This window comes from Ambystoma mexicanum, chromosome 12, assembly GCF_040938575.1.
Source record: "Ambystoma mexicanum isolate Mex_15411 chromosome 12, UKY_AmexF1_1, whole genome shotgun sequence".
Classification (NCBI taxonomy): domain Eukaryota; kingdom Metazoa; phylum Chordata; class Amphibia; order Caudata; family Ambystomatidae; genus Ambystoma; species Ambystoma mexicanum.
The window spans coordinates 662928094-662949846 of record NC_090936.1 but is presented as its reverse complement, the minus strand read 5'-3'; the positions used below and the strand labels follow the sequence as shown (position 1 = coordinate 662949846).

General features: G+C 43.4%; 1 protein-coding gene across 1 annotated transcript in view; it reads left to right on the top strand.

Annotated features, from left to right (window-relative positions):
• Positions 1–306: 306 nt before the first annotated feature.
• Positions 307–21753, top strand: part of LOC138513973 (chloride anion exchanger-like) — a 266455-nt gene continuing 245008 nt past the window's right edge. The window contains exon 1 of the mRNA XM_069629153.1: positions 307–437. Coding sequence (XP_069485254.1) covers positions 307–437 — 131 coding nt within the window. The remainder of the gene's footprint in view (positions 438–21753) is intronic.

Genomic DNA, 21753 nt, shown 5'->3' with positions numbered 1-21753 from the left:
TTGTGGGTCATGGGGGGAAAAAGGCAAATCAGGGGATGACCGTGAGGGTATCAGGTGTGCACTTGCAAACCCTTTGTGACCTTGCATGGTACCTGCATATCTCCTAGTCCCACATTCGCATGACTGTGAATCCAGGCCATCAAACAGCAAGCGTCGACATTGGATTAGGGTCCACAAGCGCACATTCATTTATTTTTGGGTGATTTTCAGATTATCCTCTGAATAAAGAAAAAGAAGGGAAACCAAGACAAGAAAGAAAGGAACCTTCAAGGAATATTTCACATCTGATCTCCTTCTTCGGAAGCAATGGTTGACCGGACCGGAAACCAGTATCTGGTGACTAGACCCATTTATTCAGTCAACTCCTTCAATGAAGATTATCCAAAGGTGGAACGGGACCATCTAACACTGTTTGGACAGCTCCGGAGATACTTCAGGTAAGGACCAATAACAATGCACATGCTTGATAGGCACAGTTCTAAAATATTCAAATTCGCTTCCATTCCATTGACTACGACCTACTTGAAATTCGACTTTGGCTGCCTGGTAGCACATCAATGTCCCTGATTTCGTGACACTTAGAGGATTCAGAGTCATAAGAAAAGGGATTAAGGAAAAGTAAAGAATAAGAGAAATGAACAGGGCTTTCGACAAAAGGAGGGGGCGCGACAGCGCCTTTTTTTTTAAAGAAGCGCTGCACACAACTTGCAACTTGCAAAAACCCCTGCGGCCACGGGACTTAGACAAAGATAGCTGGTCATCACTCTTGCCTCACATCTAAACAAGCAATGCTGCCTCCTGTGTGATGACACTTCACCTAATAACCAATGCATCCCATTCTATTGCATCGCAGGCTGGAGAGAGCCTGCTACCTCTAATGAGGCCGCTCTCAGTTGAAACTTTCCCAAAATCTTTAAGCAAATGTGTTTTGAATGAAAATGCGCAAGGTCCATAAAAACATGTTAATATTCTGTCCTTTCACTGTGCATACACCCCCTCCCCTTTAATCCTTCACCGCTCTCTCGTGTACGGCAAGGGGCCCTTCACCTCTTACGCTTGTGGAGTAACACAGCCATGGAAGTATTGGGACTATCACGAGGAAGGAAGAAGGGATGGTTGGCTAGTGAAGAAGACGCTTGGAGCCAGAGCTTAGGCATCTGGGTTTTATTGCAAATGCAGAAGGTGGATACCTGTATGGCACAGACGACTATAAAGGTGCTGTGCATGGTAATGTTCAGGCCATTGGAGGAGTACTCACAGTTGAGGGCAATGCACTGTGCATTTCGTTCGCATAACAAGAGTGGCTCTTTCCAGCTGGCAGATTGAAGATTCTTAGTTGCCCAAACAATCCGCTTACAACCTTCGATCAAGAGGGGGCATTAATTAAGCCTTAGCACCCCGGTGGAGTGGAATTTTCAGGCATTAGGTGCCCGTGAAGCCTGACTTAAAGTTCAGAGAGAAGAGAGGGCGTAAAAGGGCCTTGGGCACCTAATGCCTGGAAATCCAACATCCATAGTGCGAAGGCTTTTATAAACCATGGGGGTCGGTATTGAAGGCCCACAAAGTGGGGTACAGGAAGATGTGGCCTCCCACAGCCCTGCATTGCTATGGAGTGGGCTGAGGGAAGCCCCAGTGGGAGGATGCAACAGTGCAACACCACAGACGCTGCTTCACGGTGAGGGGGAGGCCTGCGGAGAGGGTTCGGACAGTGGCAGACTGGGCACTTATCCGTTCAGGCGATTGCCCACTGGGCTGGCCCTATCAGTGGAGACACAGCTGCTCTGGTGTAAGTTTAGGGCTGCCTCCCTGCGTGTGGTTGCTACCTTCCCCCTTGCCTCTGAAGCCAGCCGCTTCCGTCAACAGAGACAAGGCAATTGAAAAGCTCACATTAGCATACCTAATGGGCTTGGAAGTACTAAACAGGGGTCATTTGTATCTACATGCCCCATGCTTCCATGCAGGACTCATAGCTCACTGCATTAGGTACATGTTGTTCAGATTCATGCTTTTTTTGCAGAGAACGTATTTGAGTTTAGGCAGGTCCAAGCCCTTTTTGCTCTTGTTGAGAAAATGCGTCCCATTAAAATGGCTAATATTAAAGAAAGGTGTGACGAATCAACTTCCGGGGCACCAGTGGTCCAGGGGTTTCTAAAGCATCAATCAGCCCTACACCTCTAGTACCCCAGAAGGGATCCGAAAAGATTGGAATAACAAGCACATTATATATAAACCTCCTTTCCCAATTTTGGTAACGTCGACGGAACAGCAACAGTTTAAGATTTCTTGGCTTTAGCACAAAGGGAGCAATGGGTTTTACAATGTCTCTAGAGGCTTTCTGAGAAAGACACAACGTACATTGGGCTGTAGGTGTTCTAAGTGCTTAACAGGGTAAAGTCAGATTCAGCACGCTTTGCAGGCGTCTGTGACAGAGTTCGAGATGGGAGTCAGCTGCGGGTTTCAGGTGACAAGACGGTTTGGCGAGAGAAGCTGGGCGAAAGGCTGCAGTGTGGACTATGTGGCGGCTCAGGATCAGCAATCATTGTCACATTGCTAATCAGTGGTTCTGAAGCAATGGTCGAGACATCTCTGAGGTCTTTTATCGACTGCAGCTTGTCAGTAATCAATGTTACAGTGGGTTGTAGCTCGAGGAACTCGAGTGGCTCGAAAATGTCCTTTAAGGTAGACGGGGGTAGATGCTCGTCGAGGCATTTCTCCCAGCTTCTTCAATAGGCTTGTGTTGTCCTTTAAGGCAGACGGCCCAAAGCTGAGGAGTGTATTGCAGGCAGCTGCCTTGTCCCTGGTTTCGGGTTCAGAGACCTTCTGGAACTTCCTACCTAGGAAGCTGTCTGCAGAGTCTAGCAGGGCATGCTGTGTGCTGGCTGGGTAGCAGTTCTGGAGTGGCTTTAGAGTCCTCTGGATTCAGTATCTCCCTCTGTTCCCTGAGAGACGTTTAGGGGAGTGATCTTGCTTCCCTCTTTGGAGATCCTGGACTTCCTTCACTGGCAGAAGATGTAAGGCAAACTGTACCTTCAGCCAGGGTTGCAAAGTCATCAGATCATCTGCCAAAAGAGGGGCTCAGCCTTCTTTTAAAGCCAAATGGGCCACAGTGATTGGTATAGGCTAAGCCTACCTTAATGAACCAATCCTGGGATCTCCACCAACAACCACCGGTATACACGAGGTCATAACCAGAGTGCTTTGCAACAGAAAAGGGAAAGGAAAATGTGAATCAAAGAGTCTCTCTGGTTAATGGATCCCTCTGTAGTTCCTGATTAAAGTGGCAGGTCTCCCTTGAAGCTGCAAAAAGTCCAAACTCTCTCGCTAGTACAAACTACTTTCTCTTACTTTATAAAGGGGGTTCCCCTGTGGGATGGACTAATGTACACACGCAGTCTCAGACATGACAGTTCACTGTCAAGGATACTGAGGGCGGGAGCTGGTTTCAGGTTGACTAAGTTACATATGATATAATCTGATATGATAGGTTATTTATAATGCACTTAATACCCAGGTCTAAGCGCGGCCCCAGGGATTGAACCTGTGTTGATCTGTGTCATCTTGCTTCCAAGGCGAGCACGTTGCTGCTGAGCTATCCCCAGAGACAAAACATCTCATTATGAAAGGTTGTTGGGGTTTCCTGTCTCCTTTGTTAAACTCTTCAGCCAGGCCCCATGTGGGTCTGTTTGAAGTATACTCTATCCACATGATAATCGCTTCCACCGGCTGCAGGGCCCAACAAAAGAGCAGGGCGGATCCCTGGAGCCTTTGTTAGTTAATCAGGCTGGCCATGCCAGGGGGAAGCTTGGTCCTCTCCCCTTCTGGAGATGACATGGTGTACTCATGGCTGTCATATCCCAACTAAATATGACAGGGAGGACTCTGCCTGTAGGCTGTGTCCACCCAGAACACACGTCTATGCGTTTGTCACGGTGTGAACATAGGAAAATGTGTGTGGATTAGCCCCACACATTTTCCTGAGGTTGGTCTACCATCATTCCATTTAATTACACATTTCAAAAAAGCCCAGGCTTGTGCACACCCACCGTGCGGATGGTCGAATTCCTCACAAAAGAGTAGCAGAATATCAATTCATGTACTTCAGGAACTCCCATGCTGGCAATGGATGCAGAAGTCTTCTTATTTTGTGGCATTGCTTGTGAGCACAAACACGTAACACACAATGGAGTGTGTGTGGATGAATAGTGTAAGATTTTTCTGACAGGCTTTAGACCCTTGGTGCCTAGGCTGCTGGTGGCCTCTCAATCCACCCCTGTGAGCAGAAGTAAAGGGTTGGACCACCTGCATCCTGCACAGGGAATGAAGTCGAACTGGAGTGGTGGGAGAGAGTGGTAGGAAATGCAAAGCACAGCCATCTTACAGGGCCTTCAATTAGGGCCAGTCAGTTGGATAGAGGATTCTGAGTTCCTACTGGCTAATAGTGCATTGAATTTGCTCCTGATTAGCAGAGCCTAGCAGAATGTTTTACTTAAAGTGCAGAATGTTTTATTAAAATGTGTGCAACTGTCCTTCTCATTATGCTCTCTGCATATATTAAATAGTTAAGCTTTGCTTTTGTCATTAAAGACAGGCGCAACGTGGTGGCCATAAAACAGAGAAGGTAAATACAGCTGTGAAACAAACAACAGTTTTGGTACAAATGTCTGCAAAAAAGTATTTCCAGCATTGGCAGTGCATGGGCTCGTTGCTCCTCATGTGGAGTATGCATTTGTGATACTGTCACATTTGCTACAGATCCATTTACTGACTGTGGTTTTCCCCAGCTGAAAAAAACATTATTCCTGTAAAATAACATTTACCAAAAAATATTTTCCAGTTGTAATCTAGGGATCTAGGTCCATATTAGGTAAGGTCCAAGTATAACATAATTGTGCTGTGTCAGATACCTACTTATGTGCCACAGATTAATTCGGTGAAAATCTTGTGCCTGCTGATGGATGTCACACACTCCTCCAGTATGTGCCAAACTGCAGCAGATATAGCACACATCCTAACAAGAGCTGCATTGGCCTCATCTCTACCTATAGGTGTCATTTCCATCCTAGACAAACTCAGAATTTATACCTCAGAAATTATAGCTCATTTGCAGCCAACCATCCCCTTTTCCATTCTCGTCACCCACCTACCCTCTCTTTGGCTGCACTCTTCCTCCTCTATCTTCACTTGCTTATTTCTTTTACCGTTGATCATGCATGTTGTGTTTGCTCTATTCTACCTTCTATTCATTCTTCTTACCCCCTTCTATTGAAGCCTTCAGCAACAGCTTGGTATCTGTCCTTCCTCCCCATCAACCCCCTCTTCTCCTGCACTCGCAAGCCTAATACCCAGAACTCTCGTTCTCCCATGATCTCAAACCTCATTTATCCTCTTTGCTTACTGCACACCTGCTCCTCTCCCACACCTACTGTAATTCTTTAACTTGCCCTCTGGAATGCACAATCCCTCTGTAACATGTCTTCCTACACCACTGACTATGTATCATCCTCAACTTGCACTACTTGGCATCACAAAAACCTGGATCTCCCCTCATGACTGTGCTATACTAGCAGCTCTCCACACTGACTCTGCTACCTCTGGTGGGGCCAAGAGGGTTCCTCAACAATACTGCCCTCACAACTGATCATCTGACATCACCTCTACCTCTTTTAATATGACACTATTCAACCCCTCCCGCCTACTATTCTCACTTTTATGGCGCTCTATTGACCCCTGGTACTCTCCACTTCTTCGGCTCTGACCTGAACCTTCTCCTTGAGTCACTGCCAATGACATTTCCATTGTCATGCTGGGGGGCGGTTTAACCTTCCCAAATCCTTCATAAACACCCATCTTGCACTTAACTCCCTTCTATCAGACCACTCCCTTTACTCCCTTCCCAACCAGTCTACCCACTCTGGTGCCAACTATCTTGCCAATGTCTTTCTTTCTACTTCACTGTGTTCATGTGACTTCTCCTTTGATGCCTCTCACTCTGTTCGCTCCATTGGTCAAATTATTGTCTCAGTGCCTCCACCTTCTACTCCTCAATGACCAACAGGAAATTCAAGCCAGACTCTCCTGCCCCTTTACGTTGATGATGTCAGGACGTCTCTCCTGTTTCACTTCCCAATTCATGCCCTTCCATTGCAAATGCTTTATCTGACATTTGCCATGCTTTGATGACTATCCTAGACCAACACTATCCTGAACACACATTCACAACTTCCTGGCCATGGGCTCAGCCCTGGATCACCTCTGAGATCTAGACCCTCAAAACAAACATGTGGCATAACACGATGCTGGTGCAAATCACAGGCCCCCACCCTGCACACATTTCCTTTTGTCTCTCAGCTCTTCATTGAATGCTGTCAATTTCTTCAACACCTAATTTCCTCCCTTCACAATCACTCCACAAACTGTCATCTACCCCCCAAACCTTGCTCACACCACCAATGCCAATAGCCATTGCCTCCTAGCTCTTTGCTAATGACTTTGCTCACACATTTTCCTCTAAAATGTCTGCAATATGTGGTATTATCACCCTTCCTCTCTCTTCTATCCACCACCTTTTCTCTTTACCGCTTCTTCTCTCGTAAACTTGTCCTCTACCTCTTCTACTGAACTGGCACCTATCCTTTGCAGTGCTAACCCATCTTGTGCTCATTTCAACCTGTTTACTCCTCAAACAGTCAAACACTTAGCCCCAATCACCTGCTCTTATCTCTCTGAGCTCTCTAACCTCTCTTTCTCTCAGCTGGAATCTTCTCTTCCTCCTTCAAATCTGCCACTGTCCTACCCATTTTGAAGAAACCCTCTGCTGACCCAAACATCCCAGTGAACTATAGCCTGGTTTCCCTTCTACTTCATTATTGAAAGGTCTTTGAGTGGGTGGTCTTCAAACGGATCACTAAGAACCTTGAGAGAAATGGTAGTGGAGATCCACATCAATCAGGCTTTCACTGAAACTTGAGGAGAACCATGTCTGGTTCCGGAAGCACCTCAAAACCTTTCTCTTTGCTTCTGCTTTTTCACCTCCTCTCCCCTGCTGAACCCCTGGCTGAAACTGCACTGGTTACCTGGCCACTCGCTGATCTCAGGCCCAGGTCCCCTCCACCACCAGTCGTACACCTGCACTGCCTTCCTGGCAACCCCTGCACTCTGGACTGTCGCTGTATCCCTTCAGTCCCTCTACCAGAACTTGACACCAGTTGTCTGCACTTACCCTTGCACTTGCCACCAGCTGGCCATACTTACTGTGTTATTAGTCTTTTATCCCATGTACTGCACTCTCTCCTCCCTCTCTCCCTTTCACTTTCCCCCTTCACTTCCCATGCACTTATGCGATCTGAATGACACCTGGCCTAGTAGGATCGCTGTTTGTCTTCCCTCTGTTCCCCCTCCCTTAGCTCGTCGGGCCTTGAAACACTTGTGTATAGGCGCGGTATAAATGCCATATCATATCATATCATATCATATAATATCATAGTAAAAACTCTATGAGACGGCACTCATGCGTATCTCCAACATTCTCTCTAATGCTCACAACTCCGAATTCTCTTCTAAACTCATCTTTTTGGAACTCTTTTCCACTTTTGACACTTTCAACCACTCTCTCTTCCTCATTACTATCCAGAACCTTGGTTTTCGAAACTCTGTGCATGCCTGGATTGCCTCCTGCCTGGAAGATTGTTCCTTTAAAATCTTCTGGAACTCATAAAACTCTGATCCCACCACTGTCTGTGTCAACGTCCCCAAGAATCAGTCCTTTCACCTCTGCTCTTCCCACTCTATATATCTGGCCTGAGAAGACTTATCTCGACCTTTGGCTTTCACTATCACCTCCTTGCTGTCAACACTCAAATATTTTTCTCTTTTACCACCTTCTCCCCAGCCATATTGGAATGGATTACCAAGTGCCTCAAAAAAATCCATTACTGAATGGCTCCCGTCTGCCTCATACTAAACTCTTCAAAAATTGAAGTTATCTTTCTCCCAGCTTCCAATGCCATCCCTCCCCCCTCTCTCGTGTTTCCTTCTTTCCTGAACGTCTTGCTCCCTCACCCTGACATGCAACCCTGGGGTCCTCTTTGACAGCAACCTCTGACTAAAGTAATTAATCGCTACAACTGCCTCTGCTACTCATTCTGAAAATGGATCAATTTCGTACTCACCACTCTAGCAAAACTCTAATCTTTACTATTGCAATCAGAAATCTGTGATACTGCTGGTTCATACTTGGCATTCCTCTCTGCTCCTTCCTCACTCTAGCCACATCCTTCAGTTTCACTATCCTCACTCTCCCACTTCTGCCTAGCGCCTCTATGCTGGTTGGCTGTCCTTGCACCACCGCTCCCTTTTCAAGTTCCATCTAGTGTACAAAGCTATCAATGGCCTTGCTCAACAGAACCCAGCTGATTTTAGCTCTGTCTGCTCACCATCTAGTTCCTTCTGCTACCCCTGTAGCACTTAACCTCACATTCCCATGCCCTCTTTCCTCCTCTCATGGTTGAACCTTCTCCGTACGTACCCTGCTCCATTGATACCCCCTGCCATCACAATCAAAGTCAGCATGACTGTGGATCTCTTTAAAGCACAGCTTACACTTAACCTACTTTCCAAAGGAGGAGCTCTCCCACACACAATCTCTCCTATTCACCTGACCTAATGCCACCACACCCTCCATTGCTGTGTGATATTGTAATTTTGTATATTTATCCAGTACTCATCTTGAGTTAGAAGCACTTGCCTTCCTAGGTTAATATTACCTTTGTAAGTCACCTGTTTTGTTTATCTTTTTGCTCTATATTGTCCCTGGGCTAGGCCCCACTTTTTCACACCCTCTCTGCTATTGTACAGGCACCCTTCTAGGGAAATTAACACCCCTGTTCTTCAAATAAATACAAATCGGGTCCACCCATAAACTATTGCTGATATCTCATCTTTTTCCAATTCTGCTCCCCTCAGAAATGCTATCCCTAAACAACATGTCAGTGTAATCAAGGCACTGGAGTGCAGACAAACATATCACAGGGCCACGATAGAGTGGGATTTGTCCCTGGTAACCTGCTGGAAATGTTGTCTATTGGTCATTTCATGCATTCTTTTGTTGAAAACTCAAAATTTCAACAGTTCAGGAATAATGATGATCAATGCTGGAAAGTTTTTTGTCAAAATTATTTTACACACGGCTGTATCAGAGATAATTTGGAGTACTTCATCTAGTGAGGCAGGCACTAAACCACACCAAGGTCCACAAAGCCCTCTTCACCATAGATATATGGACGAGTTGAAAGAACATTGACTAAATGGCTGTGACTGCACAGTGGGTGACCTTCCCTTCCCTTGCCAGCTGAGCGGGGTCTATCGTCCATAAGTAACATCAGAGGGCAGCAAATGCATGCAGTGCAGCACCAGGCATCCTTGAGTAGTCAAGGGTTTGAAGGCAGGGGGCATAGTGTAATTGACACTTGAGGGAAAGTGGAGGAGGTGGCGATGCAGTGGATAAAACCAGGAAAACCTCCACCTGCCATGCATGTTCCCTGCTTTGCACATGTCCTTCACCTTGTGGTGACATATTGCATCAGCAGTTGCTAACCCATGAACCAATTGATTGCTGGGGCCCGGAAGATTGACCGACACTACAGCCAGGCCGGGAGTGCACAAAATGTGCTGCGCCAATTGCTGGTATGCCACAGGTTGCCACAGTACTTCTTCGAGACTGCAATTGCCATGTATTACAATTCTACCTTTTTGCATATTTGACTGGCTAAAGAAACAATGCAGTGGCATTAATTATTATTGCAACAGTCACAGCCAAGATTTAGATGAGGCCTTCTTTATGCCAAGACAGTGGTAGCAGCTCTCTGAGATCTATGTGCTGCTTCCATCTCAGGAGACCACCAAGCCTGTTAGCCAGTACAATGCATCACTTAGTGAGGTACAGCAAATTCTGTACCTGCTAGACGGCAACCTATGCAACCTATCCAACATAAAGGCCAATGATTTGGCTAGTGGATCCATACAAATGAAAGACAATAATGCATAACTCCTGGCCTTGTTTGAATAAAGTGGCTGCTTTTCAGTCATGTGAGAACTTTGAGAACCCAGCAAAATGCTGTACAGTTCAGATGTGCAAACATTCAGTGATACAGCTAGTGGAAATTAAATTGCGTGAACTTAAGTAGGGATGATCCTGTTAGATCTTTTGTGGATCCAATTACAGATAACGCTAAAGTAAATCCCCTAATTTAATACCCCATAGAATACAATCCCAACATACAAATCTGGGACAAGAAACAGGCTGTATTGGAGTAAAATTTCTTTTTATTTATTTTTTTAAATAAAAAGAACAAACGGTGGTCCCCACGCTTTTACTGTAGAAATCACCACATTAAAATAGTATACATTGACAGCAGGTTTACAGAAATACAAATTTGCCCGCCTGTGCAAATCTCACTAAGAAACCATCTACATATGCACTCACACACAAATCAACATACTATAATTCTATGTTTAATTCTAATAGTACAATCAAAATTCTAAATAACAATTCCATAATGACATTGCTGCTTATCAGCCAATGTGTTTAATTGTTCTTTTTCTATATGACAATTTAAAACATTATATTTTATTTTCTCCAGTACCAAAAACGAGTATTGGTGTTAGAGAACATTTGCACAGAAAAAAACATTAATGTGAAACACATTTGAAATACATTCTCCATATGTGTAGATGTGGTGTAGTAGTATTCTAGCATGTACATGTAATGAAAATATAAACTCTAGTGGGTTGCACCAAAATCTACAAGGTTGAATTTGGGGAGGCTGTGATATCGGTTTGTAATGCACAGAATATTGATGTATCTGCTCTATCTAGCCACCCAAGATTCAGACTTTCTGAAAGGGCAACAGCTATCCCAATTCTCATAGATGATTTGGATCTATCTAATTTGGTGCCCTCTCAATTCAAAATAAAGAAATGTTACTGTTCACTTGGAAGTGTATTTTATCTATGGAGATGGAAAATTCCCTTTCATACCTTTCTGTCTTCTTAAATATCTGTGGCTTTCACAGGTGTGTGTATCCGTTCACAGCCTCGGTGGTTGCTATACCTGTGAAAAATCACAGGTTTCAGTTGACTCAGCTAACATTTACAAAATGCTGCATTTTTTGTCCCAGGAAATGCTCCCTGTTTCACATTGCACACACAGCACACAGAAAGGCAACAATGCTATTTGTTCTTATTTCAATGTAATCTCAGCTTTGATTACAATATAATCAGGACAGTATTCACACTACGAAACTGCAAAATCCTGTTCACATTTTTCTGGTGATAGTTTATCAGCCACTGTGCGCTATACACAGAAAAACTGTGTGTTCTACAATAAATGAGATTTCAATTGACTTTAAATCCAGTGAGAAAGTATTTCACCCTAGCCTATTAAAGTATTTTATTTGGAAGGATACCCCCATGGCAATTACTCTCCATTCTACCAACTTGTGGGAGGTAGCAGAGAAATGGTTCAAGAGGGTCTATGTTTAATTACATTGGGAATTTTCATACTCACCTTTGAATAACTCATTAAGGCACAGAGTCAGCAAGGAGCTCAAGAGTTGTGAATCGATTCCCATTTAACACAGCTCATTCTGGGCTCTTTCTCCAACATAGCAGGTCTGTACAGGTTTGCTCATGGCTAAGGCCCAATCACCTCTAGATAATACCCAAGCTCAGCACTCATCTATTGATATGATATGATAGGTTATTTATAACGTGCTTAATACCCAGAGGTTTCTAAGCGCAGACCCGGGGATCGAACCTGTGTTGCTTTGTGTCGTCTTGCTTACAAGGCGAGCACGTTGCCACTGAGCTATCCTCCCGAGACAGGGAGGAACAGGGGTTGCCCTTCTCTGCAGCCTTCACAATCCCAGCTCTCCTTCATTCCCTATGTTTTCCTACTTATATAATGGGTGAGATTTCCACAACATATCAACATGACCTCACAATTTGTGATTGGTCAAGGCCATCCATTGTCTTGCTTAACAGGCAGACACTCTCAGAGAATACACCCCTTAGTGTTAATAGGATGATCAAATTCCTGCACATGTGACTGGGTAGGGAACTGTACACTCAAACAATTTTAAGTTCAAAATCATATGTCTTCCATATCTCATCAAAGCAACATGACACATCAATGAAATATATATTTATGGATTTTCATAACCCACAGGAGCATGCAGCATGAATGTATGCAATGACATATGACTTAATTGTTCATATCTATGACTTTATACATGTTAACAAATCTACATATATCAGGCTTCAACTCTTTTTTATAGAAGAGAATCTCATGGTTGCAGAACAACTTTTCTTTTGATTCTATATTATATTGTTATGGTATTAAAAGCAACATCATTTTTCAATGCAAGTCTGCTGTTAATTGAAATTAGTTTAATTTCCTTGAATTATAAAACCTTATGCTAGCATCATGAGTGATGTAAACAGCTGTCAGTAGCCACTTTATTTAATCTTCAATTAACTTGCCATTTGGTAGACTCGATCACTTAGCCAAAGTCGGGAGGTGACACTTTAAGTGCATTTGGCTGTGTTGCAGGTTTGGGAGTTTGAAAACCAGAGCTCCTATCAAGTAAATAATGTAGATGTTATCTATAAAGAGGACTGTACCTGAGGCCTATTTGAAATGTTAAATGTATTTTTCCTTAAGACGTTTTCCCTTCAGATGGATCCATGTGAGGGAGGTATCTCATCAACCAGAGGTCTTGAACAGAAGATCTTTGTTATAGAGATTTTAATGTGTTTGTTTGGTGAAAGATAAATGAGTCTGTTTATCTCAAAATGGCAAACTAATCTCCTGGGATATCAACCCTAACCCAAATTAACAATGTCTGCAGGGTTAAATAGAAGAAGTATTGCCATAAGCTTTTTGGGAAGAATCCAAAACGAGTATTGCCAAAACCACATTAGAGTACCAATTTGGCCATGCAGATTTAAACAGTAATGTAGTCCTTATTTTAAAGTCTCACATTTAACTATAACACATTGTGCATTAACAGTAGGCTGTATGTGATTTCTTTGAAAATATTTCACCTAATAGAGATTACACTGAATCCATTTCACCGAAAAACAAAATCAACTTTTTAATATGTCTAAATGTTTTTATAATGCTGGGGGAGACACCCTGCAGGTCACCCTCACCCACCCCTACCTTAACTTATACCCTTGCCCCACACCCCACCTATTATGCATTACACATATACCATTTCCCCTACCATTTTCAGTGAAATAAATTAGTTGAAATCTCATTAGGTGAAATGGTATTCAAAGAAATCTATGGTAACATTAACAGTAGGATTCTATTGGCATTTACTAATACATCCAGTATTTTTCTGGCATATATTCTTAAAAGGGTAGTACATTGGAGTTTGCTACCTGTTGGTTGGAAAAAGGAATATATGGCATTTTGTTCATGAAATGAATACTTTGTCTGGTGTGGTTTTCGAATCGGTAATTCAATGATAGTACTGGGCTCTCTTTATAAGCTTGATAACATTTTCAAAATAACATATAAACAGGGGTGGTGAAGGTACTAGTGGTTCCCCAGGGGGCCTGCCGGCAATAGCGCACTTACTGTGTGCTTGCCGTGTCTCTTCGGGTCCCGGCCAAGGCCCCTGCTCTCTCTCCGTGGTCTCTTGTGTACAGCCTTGCCCCACCTGTCCTCCTCAGCACTGGGGGTTCCCTTCGCTCGGTCACCTGCTGGTGTTGTTGTCCTCGCTTCTTCCCACCGTGGGCCTCCGCTCTCCTTCTAGGGGCCCACCGCTTTTCTTCACAGTGTCCCTCCACCTCTCAGGTCAGACTCCAGTGCTGTCGTCCCGCTGCCCAGACTGCTGTGTCCGGTCACGGCACCCAAGTGACCAGAAGTGATCCGCCCTGGCCCTGCATGTCCTTGTCGTCTGGTGCCCGCTTGCGTGCAGGTTCACAGGCCTGTGGCGTAGAGATTGCTATCTCTCGGGTGTTCTTCCTCTATGCCATGGGTGTCTCGCGGGGTCCTCTGCCTGTGGCTGCAAGAGTCTCTGGTGCCCTCCTGCTCATGGTGTCCGCACCACCGGCTCCCTTCCACACTGCTGGCACCCACTGTGTGTGTGCAGTCCTCCGCTCGCCTCTCACTGTCCGCCAGCTCCAGTACACGGCCTCTGGCTGCTGTTGGATGCTACGCCTGGCTGTCGGATGGCCCACCTGCTGGTTCGCCTCTTCACTCGTGGCAGTCCTTTCCTTGCACTCTGCCCTCCATCATTGCCGATGGTCTTATCTCGCTGGCAGGGCCCCTTCTCTGGACCAAGCTTCTGCGCCCGCCATTTTGTGTGCCAGTCTCGTTGTTGCTTCGGTCATCTTCCTGGGCCAGTCCCAGTCCGATTCCCTTCGGGACCGTGTCCAACTGTGCCCCACACCTTCTGACGCCTCTCCTGCACTTTGTTTATGATTTATCGCCTTCTTTCTCCCAGCTTTATCAGATCTTCGGTCGGATCATGCGGGAGCCTCGGGATTCCGCTCCTCAACGCATGGCCGCCAAGCCATGCCCCCGCTTCTCATAAACAGCATTGCCAATGGAGGGCACAAAAATTCAATTTCCTTGCACCCAGTGCAAATCTTGCTCCTTAATGCTGTCATAGTCGGTGCTGAACATCCTAACACTGCACACATGCTTCTGTTTATGAAACAACTCTCGACCTATAACTGTGGGCAAATTATGGCCTAGTGTGCTGCACATGCAATTCCATACAGGATGTGCTTGCGAAAGCATAGCACCTCACTGTGGTTGTTCCACCAAGAATGAAATGCTCTCCACACCCATTATTCAAATGTCACCATCCTCGGAGACAAACAGAGGCAACAGTACATGGCTACAGTTTGTTATGCTGGCTGTCATCAAGGGATAGGCTCTTGCGTGCATAACCAACGGCCTACAGCCCTTGGCCATGTACCCAATACTGTAGGTCTTACCTACACACAGCACAACATAATGGACTCATGGAAGAGAACATTTCCCACATACCACAATCCAGAAATGTAACATATGATGGTGGTGTTAAAGGCAACTGATATCAACCTCAAGTAGACACAAAGAGCAGCAATGTGGCACCTACTTTGATCCAGTGCACATGACATGCAACCAACATTTTTTGCACTGAAGCCAAATGAGACACAATAATCAACAATGTGGCACCTACTTTGACCCACTGCAGTTCCCTTTTGAACCATTGCACATACTTTTCTGTAGAACGGCTGCAGGCAAGAGCCTACGGATTTACCTCACACAGCACACCATAGTACACGCTATGTGTACATCGTCATGTGTCGTGCAATGCACTCCCCTTCAGTAAATGTGCCTGCCACCGGACACCGCTGTGACACCACTGTCTTCTTGTATATATGGCTAGATGTCACGTGAAGGGTCTCACACTCCTGCATCCTTTCCATCCCTTCGTCCCACCACCAGATGCTGTACACTGTTACTTTCAAATATGTTTCCCGCCACATTGTCTTCCGATACAACAGGCCGCTGACATGGAACAATGTTCACACATCCCGTCACCGCACACTGCAATGCAAGCAAACTGTTGGCCGCGCTGTGAACAGGGAAATAGGACGGCAGAGCAGTTCAACATATGACTATTTTGAATATACGCACACTGCTACGTACAAAAGGCCCAGCCATGCACACAGTACTGTAGACCCTTGCCACACACACCGCAACACTGTCCTCTGATACACCATGGCAGCTTTTCCCGAAACCTTTGATGCACAGCACGCTTTCCTCCTGCCAACCATCAGCCGTGTCCACTGTTCACAGACAGCACAGCATACCGCAGGCCAATGGCACTTCGGGCCGTGGAGTGAACAGGGAAATGGGTCCGCAGATATCACTAATTTTTTGGGACGTACATTTCACTGTTTAGCAAAAAAAATAATGGTCTGATTGCAACCGAACACACTAAAGCACGCTTTCTGCCCCAAGCCACCACTCCGGCCGCAAATATGGTGAAAATCTGTCCAGCCGTTCGGGCTGTAGCGATGCACAAAGTTTTTTCCCATTCAGTCTATGGGAAAAAAAAATGTTGAGACCCCCCTATAACTCCCCCCCCCCACATGAAACCTCACCAAGGTTGGCAAACATATTCAGAGCGGGCCATATACTTTTTTTGCAAAGTTTGGTGAGGATTCCTTCACGTGGAACGAAGTAATAAGCCGCCGGAAAAGTGCTCTTCCTATGAGTTTAGCAACTTAACCATAACTACACGGCCGCTACCGCGGGCCGTGTCATATATATTACATGGCCTGCAGTAGCGGCCAATTAGTTATTTTATTGCAAGGTTTGGTGAGGTTTGGTCCTGGGGGGGCAAAGTTATAGGGGGGGTCCCAAAATGTATTTTTCCCATAGACTGAATGGAGAAAAATCTCTGTCGCGCCTACAGCCCAAACCGCTGAATGGATTTTCATAACATTTTTGCGGCAGGGGCTGTGACTTGGTCCCAAAAGCGTATGTTTGTAAATTTGGAGAAAATCTGTCCAGTAGTTTTTTTTTAAAACGACCAAAAAGTAGGTCTAAAAAAATTAGTGATATCTATGTCCGCTCCACGGACACACTTCCCTTGGTTAATCGGCTTATGTCATGTCTGTGGACACACAAAGTGTTCCTGATTGGCTGGGATAAAGCGTGAGGTGCATCACATTGTTTCGATGCGCCTGCCATATTGGATCCGCGCACAGCGTGGCGTAGAAGTGAGCATAAATTCAATTTCGGGGAGTGTGTTGGTGTGTAGGAGTGCTTGGAGAGGATGAGGAAGTGAGAGATGGGTCAAATGCTGTATTTGTTTAGGTGGGAGAAGGCCGTGATGTGTTCACGGTGTCTGCGGTCACCACGGTTGTCCAAGGACATATTAAACACTGGGCGCACTACTGGCTATTTTACTTTAGTATGATGTTGGTTTTGGGTCGTTAGTAGAGCATTGGGTGAAGAGGGTATGTATTGAAGAGTTTGTGCATTGGTTGTAATTATTTTTTAGAATGTTAATTGAAGTGGATAGTTTTTGAGGTGGATGTATTATGTTTTTGGGTTGTGGTCATTTGGTAGGTGTTTGCTTCTATGAGTATGTTATGCTGCGGTGGTTGTGAACAGGGCCTAGAGTCTTGGGTGCATGGCTGCACCCAAGACTCTAGGCCCTGGCCACAACCACCAGAGCTTAACACACCCATGCTACCAAAGATTTTGACTGTGGTATGTGGGCTGCGTAGGGGACATGTTTTCAAAAATGTGTGTACTGATTGGTAGTATTGTAATAGTGTTTATAGGATAGTGAGATGATGTGTGTTAGTTTGTTTGTTGGATTATGTTCAGAATGTTGGTATTTAAGACTCTAGGCATTTTGGGTTATATGTTGCAGTGTTGGTGAGTTTACTTATTATATACTTACGGTTTCCTTGGTTTCCTTTGTTGAGGCTGTATGTAGAGTTTTGGCCAAGCCATGCAGTCAAGATTGTAGTGTTTGGCAACAAGTGCTGCAGCATAAGATACCCATGGAAGCAAACATTTTGGATTGTGGTCTATGGTTAGGTGTTTGCTTGAATGGGTGTGTTATGCTGTGGTGTTTGTGAGTCCAATCATTATGTACTTACTTTTGGAATTGTTGTGGTTGTATGCAGTTTTTTCATGACATGGGTAGTTGGAGCAGACATTTTTTTTCAATCACTGTGATAAAAGAAAAAATCACATGTTAATGTAGGTAGTTTATAATGAGTATTGCATTGCATAGTAGACATTTCTGTATTTTGTCCACCCTCATAGTTAGTACTTTAGAAGTACTATAGTTCAAACCATTGCACTGTGCAATTTGCTCAGTTCCTGTGTTTGTTGATTAAATCATTGGGTCTGTGGGAAAAAATCCATGCTGGAATAAAAAAAAAAACTTTCTACGTCGTGGTACAATATATTTCTTTCATTCTAACTGTTTACTTCTTGTTTCATTTTAGTGGTATTCATTTATCCGTTTGCTTGTTGCAGAATCTTGGGGCAGTTATATATCTGTTTGCGTATTCTAACTGGTCATAGTTTTGAAGTTCAAGTTTTGTTTATGTTCATACACAGATTAGTTAGTACATTTTGGTTTTAAGAATATTAAGTAAGCGTTTACAAGATTTGCTGGCAATCTCTGTTTTAGAGTAATGGTAGAATCATTACATTCGAACCATCCACAATCCTTTTTTATAAATGCAGTGTAGTGACTTGCATTGGTTGTGGCTCCTGCATGGTAGATTATACCTATTGTTGTGAAGGTTTTCTTACCAAGTGATACTTGACCATGTGTGAATCCGGTCAGCTTGAAGTTGTTTTTGGTACCATCTGCATTATAACATAAAAGCATTACTATTACGTATTTACAATGTGTCTGTATTTGTAAGGGGGAACGATTATCGGAATTGCATGTAGTAAATAATCTGCCATGGTTTGCATTTTGTACAAGTTGCTGAAATGGAATGGATTCACAGTTAGGTATAGATACATACACAAAGCATTCATTAGGAACTTCTTCTCGTACAACATGCCGGCAAAGAGTGCATGTATGTTTCCACATGTATGAAATCTGCAAGATTTCATTTATAGGTATGTTTTTTTTTCTAGTACTTGTAGTAAGTACATTAGAAATTCTTGTGGATCTTCTTGTGAGTTTATAGAGAATTTGACCATTCCAGCACAGTAGTCCAATTCCTGCCTCATTTCAGAAACACTGTAAGTGTTGTCAGGATTGTTGGTTGCATTTCTATGAAGGACTAACATTTTCAAACATAATTGGTCTGAACCGTGTAAGTAAATGTTGTCAATAATTGGTGGCAATTGGAATAGAATATGTATTGCTACATTTGCGTAGCAATTTACCAGACAGTTCTGTGTCCAAGTCATTTGTTCAGAGTGTGCATTGCTTCTTTGAAGAGGTAGTTGAGTTACTTTGAGCAGTAGATTCTTCTTTGGTTGTGGTCCTTGATGAATTATTAGCTTCTTTTACTTTTTTTGGAGGAATTGCTGTGAGATCCTGCACAGTTTGAGTCTGAAGTCGTTTTCTTTTACAATGTTTTGCTTTTTGTGGAACAGGATAGGTTTTTTAGATGGGGTGTAGAGTGAACGCAGTCTATTGTATTCTAGAATGCAAGAAATATCAGCATTTACTTTACTTACATCAAAGTTGATTAGAAATAGTCCGTCAAGTGTACATACGTGTGACAGTGCTACATAGCTCATTCCTTCTTTAAAGACTGTGCTACCAATATATATCAATGCTTTATCTAGGGTAAGACCTTGTGATTTGTGAATGGTGACTGCGTATGCTAGAGTTAGAGAAAATGGTTCTCTGCGTACATACATGTCTTTGAAAAGAAGGAAGCAGGCTGTTGAGTGTCCTATCCTTTTAACTTCTGATAGTTTGTCAAAGAGAATATTGACAAATTGAATGTTGTTGTCACCTGGGTATGTTTGAATGGCAACAACTGTACCAAGTGCTCCATTAACTGGTCCTTGGTCCATGTCAAGGTTACGTTTAAGCATTACTCTACAGTTTAAAGATAATTGTAATATTTTCTCCAAACCAGCTGTGTTAGAGATAGAGTTTTCCAAGGTGTTTAGTCTTGTTGTGGCTTGTTGACACATGGGTAGTGTCATACCACGTACGACCAGTTTGTCTGTGGAGCAAATTGGAACTATTGGATGCATTTTATTAACATTGTTTAATTGAATTTTGAACAGTTTGCAAGGACATACAATTGACATTTTGGTGTGCTAATTGTCCCATGACATCAGCAGCACATGAGTTAAGGCCATAGAGTGCATGGATGTGCCTGGTTATTAATATAGATTGTGCTTCTTGAGATAGTACACAAACTCTAATACTTTTTAAAATGTTTGTGTATGTGAGGTCTGCAGACTGACACATGTTTTCAGTTAATTCTCTGTATTGGAAATGTTGCCAAACATTGACATTTCCTATTCTGCCAAGAGTTTTACGGCACAGTTTGTGCCCTAAGGTTTTAAAATAAGGTTCACCTTTCACTGGTGAAGAAGATCTCTAAAAACAATAATGTGTTTTTCTCCAAAGACGTCGTTGTAGTCTGTTCTGAGGACCTCTTCTAATCTGAGCTGAATCAAAGACAACATTAGGTTGGAGACCATGCTTGCCTCATCTATTAGTAGCATTTTCATTTGTTTGAAAACTCTGCATAGTTCCATTGCAGCTTCTGTAGAAAGTTTGTAATAGTCTAATTTGTTTTGGTCTTCTACTGGAAGGAGTAGTAATCGGTGTAAAGTGACACTGCCTATTTTGTAGGCAGCTAAACCTTTGGGGGGCAGTTACAACAGCTGACAATTTGTTGTTTGTCAATTGTTGGAGGAACTTGCTGATGATTTTGATTAAGAATGTTTTGCCTGAACCAGCTTGACCAATCACATATAGCAGTATATGTTTGTAGTCTTGGCAGGTACAGTTTTTACTTTCATGTTGCACACCATGTTCAATTTGTTTTGTTACTTCTTGGAAAATGCTACGCTGCTAATTGTTTAGTTGTGATTTCAGTACAGCAAAGTCTTCTGTAGAATGCTCATACTGACACATGGTGTTTTCTACTTCTGTCATTGCTAATTCTGCCTCATTTGCTATTAGTGGCTTTCCAAGTGGTTCTTGGCTTCCTGTTACAGAAGGTTGACTACTGCCAGGAGTGTCCACATCTAGTTGGGCCTGGAGATCTTCTTCATGTTGCTATTCATTGTGTAACATTGTTTGTTACTGTGTAAAGTTTACACAGTGTTATAGTGCTTTCATTTGCTTTGAAAGCGTCTTCATAGGAGTCACAGGTATCTAGTAACTCTTCTTCTTTTCTCCATGGTTTAAAAAGTTGTAGCAGGGACATGTAATACAGTTCTTTATGTTGATGAGTTTTTAATGACAATTTGATATGATTAATTAAGCTTTGTTTGGTAAGTTTCACTAGTCTGCCTTCACAATTTGCCACTCTGTATCTACCTTTCTTTTCATCTGGTTTAATATTATTTTTGTATTTGAAGTTTTGGGCTATGTGGTATAGACACATGGTTTCCAAAGTGGTACTCCTGTTTGGGTAGTATGTGTCTAGTAAATTGTTTTTCTAAATGTCTTGGCTGTTGGGATCATTTTTGGCTATTGTTTCTATGTCCTCAAATGATTTGAGAACTCTTTTTCTAGATTTAGCAGGACCAAGACTTAGCCATACTATATTTTCAGATTTTCCATAAAAGGCAGTACTGGTTAAACGGTCTGCAGCTTCATAGCAGCCATGTTCTCTATGAGAGAGCATTTTTATGCCTAAGCTGTACAATTTCTGTGATAGTGTTTTGTCAGTTGATATGTCATCCCAGAGGTCCTAACGCTCTGTGTTCTCTGCTTTGGTTAAGAAGGCTGTGACATATCGTGCAACTGCAGTGGAATTGTCTGCAATGTACTGCACACATCTATGTTTGAATTCCATAGGAGGGCAATGATTGCATTGTAATCATTGATGTATTTTGATTCTTCTGTTCTTTGTATGTAATATCTGTTCTTGATTTACCTTTAACACTGTGTCTAACTGAAGACATGAAGTTGTTTACTTGATCTGTTGTTGAAACTTGTCTAGGGAAACCAAAGCAGCATTTGGTGTAGTATTTCCCTTTGTTTTTATATTTGC